At 36.6% G+C, this 12385-nt stretch overlaps 1 protein-coding gene across 6 annotated transcripts in view; it reads left to right on the plus strand.

Moving 5' to 3' along the window:
* The window catches only part of pard3bb (par-3 family cell polarity regulator beta b), a 314850-nt gene that overhangs the window by 254807 nt on the left and 47658 nt on the right, over window positions 1-12385 (plus strand). For 5 of the 6 annotated variants that reach the window (XM_079619492.1, XM_079619489.1, XM_079619494.1 and 2 more), the window contains one exon: window positions 8640-8760. In XM_079619492.1, coding sequence (XP_079475618.1) covers window positions 8640-8760 — 121 coding nt within the window. The remainder of the gene's footprint in view (window positions 1-8639; window positions 8761-12385) is intronic. The other variant, XM_079619490.1, reaches the window with a different exon arrangement.

A 12385-nucleotide genomic window follows, 5' to 3' on the forward strand; every position in this document is an offset into this window, starting at 1 on the left:
CACTTGAGTATATGAAATTAATAGATAAAATCGCAACTCTTGTTGTTTCGCGGCCGAACACTAAATTCCCCCCTCTGGTCGCAGTCACACAGAGACACGCCGCTGACCCAAGGGAATCGATACCATTGGCTGTAGTTAATGCCGTGCTCCCCTGCCACTAGGAGAGAGAGAAAATAAATATCTTTACCCTTTATTGAACTTTCTCTTGTAACACTCCTGTAGAATGAGCTTCTGTGAGGGAAAGAGCAGAGTGCAAATTAAGCCTTTCTTAGTCACCAGGTGCTGTGGCTCAGCTTATCAGAGGAAACGCTATCCGGAGAGCCAGCCCAGTAAACAATTACCGTCTTTCAACGTTGAAATATGGTTGAAAATATGTCGGTCCGCCTTGGACTGGTTTACGACGTGATTTCAACTAAGTAGTTTTGGCCGGACTGTTTGACTACGTGTTTTCAACTGATCATCTAAAATGTTTTCAACTGATAATCTAAGACAGCTAGGATAAGTCTGTTATACATGCTAAAACAACAGAGAAAACAAACTACCAAACCATGTTCATTATTATCTCAAATAAATTTAAAGAGTTTTACATATTCCGTCAAAGTTATAAAAAAAATTTAAACGTTGAAAAGTCGGACAAATTTGACGTCTTTTCAATTTTCATTTTCAACCTTCAGTGGACCGTAATTAGACCGTAAAAATTACGTCTATTCAACGTCTAATAGACGACTTTTTGCTGGCTGGGAGTGCCCTTATTTGATTCCCGCTGCCGCCCACCACTTCTCTCCCCTTCTTCTGAACCCTTCTTGCTTACTGCATGTATGCATACTACACCGTATACAATCTGGTATTTTTTTTAAATAATCATTTTTAAATCAGCAATAAACATCATAGTATTCATCAGTGGTTTTCTTTAGATTCTAAGGATGATCCTCTTATGAGGCATCCTCTAAAATATTACGCTATATATACATTTACATGTTTTAAGACCCACTGAAAAATATTGACATAAAGACAACACTTTGTTTCCTGGATTTCACTGAAACCAAACCAAATTATTAATATCTTTTTTGTAGTATGCCGTACCCTTCAACATGTTTGGGTCGATAGTTTTTGTTGTTGCTGTTGTCTTTTTTCAATAAATTAATACTTCTATTCAACGTGGATGCGTTAAACTGAAAAAAAGTGACAGTACGGACTTTTATAATGTTACAAATGATTATGTGTCAAAATAAATGTTGTTCATTTGATCAGCATCTTCATCGATAAAAGAAAATGCATCACAGTTTCCACAAAAAAATATGAAGCGGCACAACTGTTCAACATTGATTTTAAGTTATTGAGCAGCAAGTCAGCATATTAGAATGATTTCTGAAGGATCATGTGACACTGAAGACTGGAGTAATGATGCTGAAAATTCAGCTTTATATCACAGGAATAAATCACAGTTTTATTCAAATGGTAAACAGTTATTTCACAAATATTCACATTTCATTTTGGTGAGCATAAGATACATTTTTCATTTATATGTCTACTTGTCTACATACAAGACATATCTATTTTGTTTCTAATATATCAAGTAATATGACTTTTAGTAGGTCTATTTGTCACACTTAAAAATTATTGTTGAGCGCGTATTGCAGGAAAAGCTATTCCTTAATATTTTGCAGATCATCCATTCCATGCATACAGAACTGTTGTATACCATCCACAGTATATACACACTGCAAAAAAATTGTAAATGGCTAGTATTGTAATATGCCATTCTGAACATATTCTCTCACTCTCCCTTCCTCCATCTCCGACTGTTTCATAGCCTGTGGCCATATTAATGTTGGGTTCCCTCTGTGCGTGACCAGCTGAGTTTATGATTATGTTTGGAACTGCAGGCTATGTGTATATTCGGGGCTGAGTGTATGTGCACTCATGTGTATTTGAGTGAGAGGTGTGTGCCTGTGTCTTTGATTAGAGCAGGACCCTTATTAAACATTGATGGTGTTATTCATTTGGAGGGTGAGGAGGGTGCTCAGTCAAAATGGCAGCAGTAATTAAGGCGTTCTGGATATGATGGCTGCATGATGGAGTGTTGAAAGCATAACTACGGAGCCCAGGCACTGCAGGGGAAACGGCTTGCTTGGGGAACCACAGGCCGAAAATAAATGCACGCGTTCGGTGCTTTATGGTGTGTGCGTGCATGTGGTTTGTGCAACTGCCAAATACCTTTAGAGCAAAGCTGATTTATTCTGATGCGTGTTCTCAGATCCTTGTATTTTAAATGTTTTCGCTCGAAGCTGATTGCAGTCTTGATCCACGTCTCATCATTCATGTGGTTAATGCAATAAACGGATAAATGAACTTTATATTTTAAATAAATAATAGAGATAAAATCGCTGTGCTCTACCGACGTAGGGTGAACAATTATTTTGTATAATGATTTTACTTCTAACAGGTCAGAGAGTGTTCTGTGAGAGGTTAAATTCCTGTGTAAAGTAATATAAAATGAAATGGAGAAAAAATAAGAGAAAAGTAAGTGCGTAAAAACGTAAAAGTAAATCAAATGTACAAATATGTCTATTTTAGATCCTGTAGCTAGTACGTTTTTACCATATTTCATCACACTTTGCCTTCAAATGTTCATTTTGAAATGATTCTCATGTGTGACATTTAACAGTATAAATATTCCATGACTCTCATATTATATGAAATCATGAGGTGAAATATGTGCTTCTGCATATTTAATAATTACAGAAGAATCCGAAAAAGGTTTAATATTTTTTTAGTTATATCACATCACATCAAATCACTTTTTTCAGGCACCCAAAAATTATTTTATGCAATATTATAAAGAGCATATGTGGTAAAACCACTGGTCTCCTCCAGTGCATTTCCTAGCGATGCTGTAATTCTCCTGTGGTCTCTTTGTCTCCATATCCAAAAACATGATTAAACACAGATTTAAGTTTCTAATATCTACTAATAATGGATTTGCTCGCTTTATTCCCCCTCTCCCAGAAAGACTTAGAAGGTGGCGATGCTTTTTGCTGGTCTAATTGTATTTGTTGTCATGACCCTACTGATCTTGTGACGTGAATTAGTGCACTAGTCTAGACCTGCAGATTTGCACGTCGTCCCACAAAGAGTCTCGCACTCAAGAAATCAACAGCATCGGCCTATATCAGACACCATTAAAGTGAAGTACAACCGCCGCAGCAGGTTTTTATGCATAATGCTATCGCTCACCATTGTAGTCAATTTCAATTTAGCTGTAAAAGGTCATAATATTTTATGTATTAGTTTTTTTTTATGGACCTATTCGCTGTTCCAATCAATACAAGATTTGGATCAAGACTTGCATGTGATTTCATCTCCTGTTCTCTCTTTCTTTCTCTCGTTTTTTGTGCTATGTGCCTCATAAATTGTGTAAAGTAGCCGTGAGGGAGTGTGGTGGGGAGAAGATGGATGCTGCTACACTTTCCTGCTCTATTCTCTCAGCTCTCCAATCGCTGAGATTGAGAAGTGAAAAATGGAGGGGTTGTAAAAGGGGCATAACTCTGCGTCCCCCCCCCCCCCCCCCCCCCAGATGAGCTTCTGTCTGTCTGACCTACTGCTGTCCACTATGATCTGTGCCGCACTGCAACTCTTGCCCTGATGCCTCAGAGCTTTTCTCCCATGTTGAGGGTCATTTCTGTGGCTTTTTTTATGGTTGATTCTAAACTAAAAATTAAATGTTGTTCGTAACTCATTGAGGTTCTATAATGTGTGGTTTTTTTCCAATAATGTTTTTTCTTCTTCTTTTTTTCTACTACATGGCCTTGGTTACAACAAGAATACAAAATAATAAAGGAAATGCCACAATTCGTTTGTGGCACAATACGATCAATAATCCTGTTCATGTTGGGGTGTGTAACTGGTAGAGCGTGGCGACAGCAACCCCAAGGTCATGGGTTTGATTCCCTGGAAAAACACATCAAATGTCTAGTACGCTACGTTGGATATTACAGAGAAAATTTTGATTCTTCATTGGTTTAAATTTTACTGCACATTTTTTTAAGCATTGGCAAGTAAAATGATTGAAATTAAATTGGTTAAGTCAAAGATCAAAAAGTAGAGTGACAAATATGTGTTTGTTTTTCGGTGCAAATAAATCATATTTCGCTATCCTGCAGATATGAACATATGCTGTACTAAATTGACAAACATTCACTCAAATTCACGCGAATTGACAGCCAATAATTACGCATATTTTTGTTTCTTAAAAAGGATCTGAATAGTCCGTTAACTGTTAATATAGATTGACAGCAATATATTTTACCAAAGTGTTAATTGTGTTTTTCTGTTGCTGAAAATGCTAATTGTTAGGTACTGTATGTTTGTTTGATTATGACTGTAGCTATATGTATGTATATATGGTAACACTTTACAATAAGGTTTTATTAATGTATTAACTTACATTTGTTTCTGTATTTGTTCATCTTTCTCTTAACGTTAGTTTATAAAAATACAGCTGTTCATTGCTAGTTCATGTTCTTCACAGTGCATTAACGTTAACAAATACAACTTTTGATTTTAATAATGTATTCGTAAATGTTGAAATGAACTTTAACTAAGATTAATAAATGCTGTAGAAGTGCAGTTCATTATTAGTTCATGTTAACTAATGAAACCATATTGTAAAGTGTTACCATGTATATGTGGTTTAAATGAGTTGGACAGAGACCTAAAACAACATGAGTTGGCTTTGATGTCATGTATGCTGCATGGCTAAGAAAAACAGGGGGAAAAAGAGCAGTGTGTTTGTGTGTGTGTGTGTGTTTAACAGTAACACCTCCGGGACTGCAGCAGCAACATTAGGCCTGCTTGAGTCACAGGAATCTTTATTGTTCCTGAAAGAAAAACAGATGAAAAAGGCTGTTTATGACAGCGTTTGATGGAGAGAGGTCGGCTAGTTTCTTGTGTGAGTGTGTTATTAATCCGTAATGGGACGTTTGTTGTTGTGTGTGTGTGTTTCTGCATAGACAGTTGGTTTGTTTTGAGACCTCACTGTACGGGTTCAGCAGCGTCCCGTGTTCAGGAGCTCGAGCGTGCGTGTGGCCGTCGGGTCGCAGCTCTCTGGCCCGTTCCCACAGCATCATCCCTCTGGAATGCCTGGCACTCGCGCTGTCTGCCTAACCAGCTTTTTAAAAAAAGACATGTTAATTTGTTTTGTCTTAATCTAATCCCTCCACTGTCTCATTCATCCTCTGTTCTCCAAGTTTTTCTCTCTCACACACACTCTGCTCTCTCTCTCTCTGATAATCTGATTGGTCGGGGCTTTAAAAAAACGTAAATTGAATTTTGGTGTTCTGCGTCTAAAGGGAGAATGAAGGAATTTTGTAGAGTGGTCAGCCCACACTTGTTTTTGATGAAAGTACTACTTGTTCTGTAGTTGTAGAGATGTAGTTTTATTGTGAAAACAAGTCTGTTTTCTTCTGAGAGATTTCAATACATGTTGAGCACTCATATTTACACCTCGACTTGACTAGATGCACTGTTTTTTTGTCATTTTTTTTTCTTCTTTGAAAGTGAAAAGTCTATAAAATTCTCAATTCTTAGTTTTAAATTGTAAATTCTAGTTTCAGTAATTTGATGTGATTTGTCATTTGTTGTTGTTGTTTTTGTTTTATTTTTTTTATATCATAATCGGGAAACATAATCGGGACAATAGACAATAGCCTTTACATCAATTGAAAATTTTGATCTGAACACAAACAAAATAAATATATATTTTGTAAAAATGAATCAATCAAATATATAGCAGCAAACTGAAACCCTACAACAAAATGGACAATTAGGCAGTACCTGACTCACCGTCACTGTGTCTCCTCATATTACGATAAAGGAACATGAGTTTGGCCACGGTAGCGTGGAAGTTACATATGTTGTGCAGTAAGCACGGTATTCATTTAAGACCCAAACTCCACACAAACACCTAAGCACACATTTATCAGTTAACAATAGAGTGAGCGGCCATGTAAAGTGGCTAACGTTTGGCTACTACTAACATGTTTAAAATAAGTAATGTGTGAGGTTGCTTGTCACCTTGTTGTGGTCATTTTTCACTCTCTTGAACTGTTCCCACTCTTTGGATTTTCTGCCCGACATGTTACCACGTCACCTAACACACCTGTGACTATCCAACTGAATAACCCCAGCTTCTTCTCTTTAACTAGCGTTAAGTCGACTATTGGGGAGAAGCCTATCCAATATTTACTATTATTTAATATTTTATCTAGGTTATCCAAACAATGTCTCTATTGTGCATACAGTCTTTTAACTTATTGTGTTTTTTCCTCTCATTATGATCGGCTGCCGTTTATTTTCAGCTGCACATTCATAGTATGCAGCTGGCATTGAGCCCCAGGGGTTGATGTCCTAAAAAAAATGACTGTCTGATGCGTTATGTTTATGATAGGATCCTCACCCACAGCATCCGATCGCTGCATTTACCCCTCACTGAGATGGTGGACATGGCTGTTCTGCTTGGTGTGTTGACAATGGGAAGCAACAGTTGTGGAAAGGTTGTGTTTGTGTTAGCCGAGCGTTGAGAGATTGATTTTGGTGTTTGTGTGTTAGAAGCTGTGAGATGACTGACAGGACTTTATCTCCCAAGTCACACTTCCACAGTTCTGTGCCACAACACAATATTTGAGCAAGAGAAATATCACATATTCCCCTCTTGAACGTTTGATAAGGGCATCATTTCGCTGTGTCTGGAAAGGCAGAGATGTTTATTGAGCTTTGGACAAGTAGAGCGGTATTAAAGGGATAGTTCATCCAAAAATCAACATTCTGCCATCATTCTCTCACCTTATGTCTTTCAAATCCCATATGGCGTTCGTTTTTCTGTAGAACACAAAAGGAGACTAAGATTCACTAATATTGGTCAGATAACAATGTTTTGAGTTTCTGTTGATTAAACCAATCTCTTTCTTTGTATTAACTAAAATGTTTAGTTTCAGTGAACTCAAAATGTTAAAGGGTTAGTTCACCCCCCCAAATAAAAAACTGTCATCCATGTCTCACCCGTTCCCAAACCTTTATGAGTTTCTTTCTTCTGTTGAACACACATAAACATATTTTGAAAACTGTTGGTACCCGTATAGTTGACGGCACCCATTGACTTCCATAGTATTTATTTATTTTTTCTATATGGAAGTCAATGGCTACAATCAACTGTTTGATTACAAACATTCTTTAAAATATATTTTTTATTGTGTGTGTTCAACAGAAGAAATAAATTCATACAGGTTTGGAACAACACAAATGTGAGTAAATGATGACAAAATTAAAAATGTTGGGTACACTAACCCTTTAAGTCAACAATGAACAATATATTTTTTAGTGCACTGCTGTCCCAGGGAATACTGTATATTCAGTGAATAATAACTGAAATTTCCGTGGTCTTCACACAAAGCTATCATTTGACTTCTGAAAACTATAGCGAGCCTCTTTTATGATGTTTTTTTTTTTTTTTTTACCATTAATGTTCAGTTTGGTCTTCATTCACTCACTTTGTTTGTATGGAAAGAGCAGCTTAAACATTATGCTAAATACCTCCTTTTATGTGCCACAGAGTAAAATAAGTCACACAGGCTTGAAAGGACACATGAGTAAAAGTCTGAATTTTAGGTTTAAATTATATAATATTTGGTTGCTGAGTTTTTTGTGTGTTGTTTTTTGTACTGCACCAGGAGCTCTTTTTCGAAATGACGACGTCATGCTGAATCTTCTCTGCGTGTGTGTGATTAGGTGATTCTTGCTAGATATGAAGTGGGCTGTAACAAAGGGCTGTTGATTATCTTTGACAGAATTGATTATTTCTGTCTGCTTTAGCTCCATCACCGTGCCGTTTCTGATAAGTGCCGATGATAGAGCCATAGCCTGGGCTACCGCACTGTTCTTAAGTGGCTACAATCCGGACATATCAGCAGTCTGATAAACTGGGCTTCTTGATTTTTATCCATCACATGATGTGTAGGTCAAATCAATAGTGGCTCTTTGTTGTGGATGGGTGTGAGTGGGCCAGGGTTGAGCGGTTGTGTGTTATCTTGTGCGTATAGCTGTAGGTCTATAAATGTGTATGTTGGGAAATCGTATACATGCGTAGGAGACTGTGTGCGGATGTAAGGGGGTGGTGGGGCCTAGTCTTTGAAGATCTGGCATGGTAAGCAAAAGATTACAGGTTCAAATGTCACATGGGATAGTTGGAGCTTCACTAAGTGGAACTGAACACAAGGATCTTAAGACTTGTTTTAAAAAGTTGAGCTTTGTTAATACACCATCTTAAAAAACAAAAAACTAAACTCACCAGTTAAGTAGACCAACCGCCACTCGTATAGTACTACTAATTGACCGAATGAGGATAAATCACTTCTATGTTATGTCAATAATGTTATTGTATAAATTATTTAATAATTTAACTGAATTTAGTGGGCGTTTAGAATCTTTTATCTACAGCGACTAGGGCCAGTCTGTGTTGAACCTATAACCTTCTGGTTACCAGCCCAGATCTTTAGCCACTATGCCATACCATCACATTTCTTTATTAATGTAATATTTATGCTAAGTGGATTGTTTTTTTTTTTGTGTGTGTGTTTTTTCAGCAGTATGGACCGTATCCAGCAGCTGAGGAGGGAGTATCTTCAGGCTCGTATAGAGGGAGCAGCTCCATCCTATGAGGAACTGGAGGCCCGACGGAGAGGACCAGAGTACGACCAACACAGAGTAAGACATCAAACCCACACACCACTTATAAAACGCACTTTCAACATCACACTGGGTTCAAAATTACCACTCGCTAGGTGCCAATGGATGTCAAAGTTGGTTTTAGAGTAATTTAAAACCCAGCAGTGGATGGTAACTTTATAAGGAATTGTCAAGTTGAATAGTCAATAGTCAAGAACAGCTTATTTATACCATTGATTTAGGAACAAAATTTACACACTACCGTTTAAAAGTTTGGGGTCGGCTTGCTCACCAAAAAATCTGTAAAAAACATAATATTGTGAAATATTATTACAATTCAGAATAACTTTTTAACATTTTAAACTAATTTATTAATATGATTACTAAGCTGAATTTTCAGCAGTCATTACTCCAGTCTCCAGCGTCACATGATCCTTTACAAATAATTATAATATGCTGATTTGGGGATTTAAGAACCATTTCTTATTTGTATTAATGTTGAAAAAGTTGTACTGCTTAATATTTTTGTGGAAACCGAAAAAATGATACAGTAATAAAGTACTTAGTACAAATTATTAGTTTATAGCTCATTCATAGTTAATATATTGTAGACTACATTGTTAATATTAATAGGCTATATACAAATAGTGAGGTCTTCATTCATTGTCACTGTACATTTTTGTTTAATTTGCCCATATCTAAAGAGTTGGAGAAAGGTTTTTTTATGCTTTGTTAACAATTTATTAACCGTCAATAGTTCAGTGTGTGTGTGTGTGTGTGTGTGTGTGCTTAATGTATTTGTAAACATCTTAAGGAACACTGAATATGAAAGCAATTAATGTCAAATAAAGGTTGGTTTAAAGCTCTTACTTAATGGCATTTTCACATTTTCCTTGACCTAATCTAAAGTGAAAACTATTTACTCCTAATGACCAATTAATTTACTAAAAGCTAATTAAACAATAATGATTGTGTTTATTACAGGGACAATGAATAGACAACTCACTATTTATATGTAGCCTTAATTAATTATATATAATAATATATATTTATATATTAATTCATATATAAACAATGTTGAGACTACAATACATAAACAATGAATAAACTATAAACTAATAGTTTAATATTACTGTATACTTATTATAAAGTGATACCAAAAAAATGTTCAGTATTGTTTATAGTTTCATAGCCGGTAAGATATATGCAGGGTCTAAAAAAACTTCTTTTTTTGTGCCACACCTGTTAATGGTGACTTAAGAAAATGTACAGCATTGAATATTTTTTTACCGGCAAAAACAGGCAGTTTTGACACCAACATTTTAGATACCCCAGCTATAACTAATATAAAATTAAAACATTATTAGAGACAAGTAACAGTAGTTTTTATGTAGAAACACAGAATAAACTGTAAAATAACTTCTTCTTTTTTTTTGACTTAACAATAAAAACAGGATTATTAGAATGCACAGATTCAATATACTCATACTGTACATATTGTATTTCTCTTCGGTTTACGTGCACTTAAGCCATAACCAACTATGTTTACTAGCATACTCACCAAGTCGGGAATTTTGACAAAATTCAAGTCCAAGAAGTAGTTAAAGGGAGCTATATTCAGTATTCGCGCACTATACGAGATTTCTGGGTGCACGCTTCGGATGTTTCCGCTCACAAAACTTTCCTCGCAGCACGCAATTAATGAATTGAGCTCTCGTTTTTGCTTGAATATTTAAATTGGCAAGGCTTAAACTTTCATGATGATCCAGCGCTGGCCCGTCAACTGTCGCGAGCATCGTTCACGTTTGTTCAATTTCATTATCTCACTACATTGCATTGTTAGAATTCATAAAATGTTACCTTCCAACTGGGAATTGACACCGTTTCATATACTCACCTACACATCATTTTTTCTTTGCATTTGACACTTTGCAAGTGTTCATTTTAGGCTCTGGGTATATGTATGACTGGTAAGTTTTTTTCATTGGCAGGTGTGGCAGAAAGTTAATTTTGATCCTTGCATTCAAATCACTTTTACCTTCCCCTTGATCGAAGTAGATAACTGCCCCAGTATCTCTCTATTCTGTCTTGATTCAGCAATACAGAATTTAACGTTATTAGTCAGGATTCATAGAAACTTCCACCAAATACATTGGTGCCTTTTATTATTAGGATTGGGACACACCAGCGTAATTTGTTTTCACTTAGAACACACAGTAATTCCCTTTGTGTGAGATCAATAGTTATACCTCTCAAATTCAAATGAGCTAGCGTCTGTTTTTGTAAGAGCTGCGGTGAACAATGAAGCATCGCAGGCTGTGGGATTAGAGAGGCAGATCGAATTAAACTAACTCCAAACAGCAATCACCCAATCTAACGAGCCTGCTCATTAAGGTCGACACTGCATTTATTTGTTTGCTCGTCTGTGCTTATTTATCTATTTATTCAGCGCTAATTATTCTGCTACTGAAGGAAACAAACACACACTGCGTCAAAGCAAAACAAAGTTATCAGCTGCAGTTTTCGCACGATGAAACGGTTTGGAACTACCTAAAGGCCTGAAGATTGCATCCAGGACACGATGACGATTGACTGAAGGGAACATGAGAGATTTTGCCATATCCTGTGACTATACACACAATCTCCCTCTCTCTCTTGAAGTTTCCACAGCCTATTCTGTGACTGCAATGTAGTCTGCACCACGGATATAAATAATACTCCTCATGACAGATACGTTATGACTGCCTATTGTTACAGCTGCCTCTCGTTTGCTTTCAGATTTAGCCCTTTTATGGACATTTATGTAGCCTACATATCTCACTCCATCAACCCACAAGGATGTTCCCGGTAAACAGAGAGAAATGAAAAAGAGATTTGGATTGGGATGTCTTTTGTTGGACTCTTCCATAACCAGAACCGTTCAGCTATTGCCACACAAGCAAATCGTTTTGTTTTTTTCCAGTAAATGTTTTAGCTTTTCTCTGCCAGGGTATCCTACCGCTCATGTCATAACTATTTTCTTTTTTTTTCTTTTGTATATGTGAAGAGTTGCAGTGTTTACTGGTTCATTACGGTTCTGTGTGAGTGTGTTACAGGACTAGAGTAGGGCTGATATAGAGTATGTATAGACTTTGATTGATGACTGCTCGACCACTCCATGAATTTCAGTGCTGACTCAGTGACTGCATTGCTCAGGCATGACTGTGGTGTAGTGGTCTCGGTGACCGCAAGTTCACTTGCGAGTACTTCTGACGTACAGATGAAATTAAGGCTTGGCATTTGTCAGTATTTGTGTCATAAGAATGGGTCTGTTCCAAAACCCAGTGAGCTGCCTCGTTTGTCTGATGCCTACACAAGAACCTTCTGTCTAAGGCAGCATCCTAACAGATAAAGATTTGATGTTAGCATATTGCTAAGCTAATGATAGCGTGTACAAATTTTGGGTTAAATAGTTCATTTTAACAAAGGAAACATTATTATTCCAAATAATGCAGATTGTAAATGAAATAAAAAGACTAGCTTTGATAAAATAATGGGAAAAATTTAGGCTATATATGATGCTGCCTTAGAATCTAGCCAGCTCAATTGTATCTTAGTAGGCGGTATAATTATGCTGCCTCTTCATGTTGGGAGTGTGACTTTAATGGCTTAAAACGATGCCTTA

The sequence above is a fragment of the Phoxinus phoxinus genome, assembly GCF_949152265.1.
Source record: "Phoxinus phoxinus genome assembly, chromosome: 7".
NCBI lineage: Eukaryota > Metazoa > Chordata > Actinopteri > Cypriniformes > Leuciscidae > Phoxinus > Phoxinus phoxinus.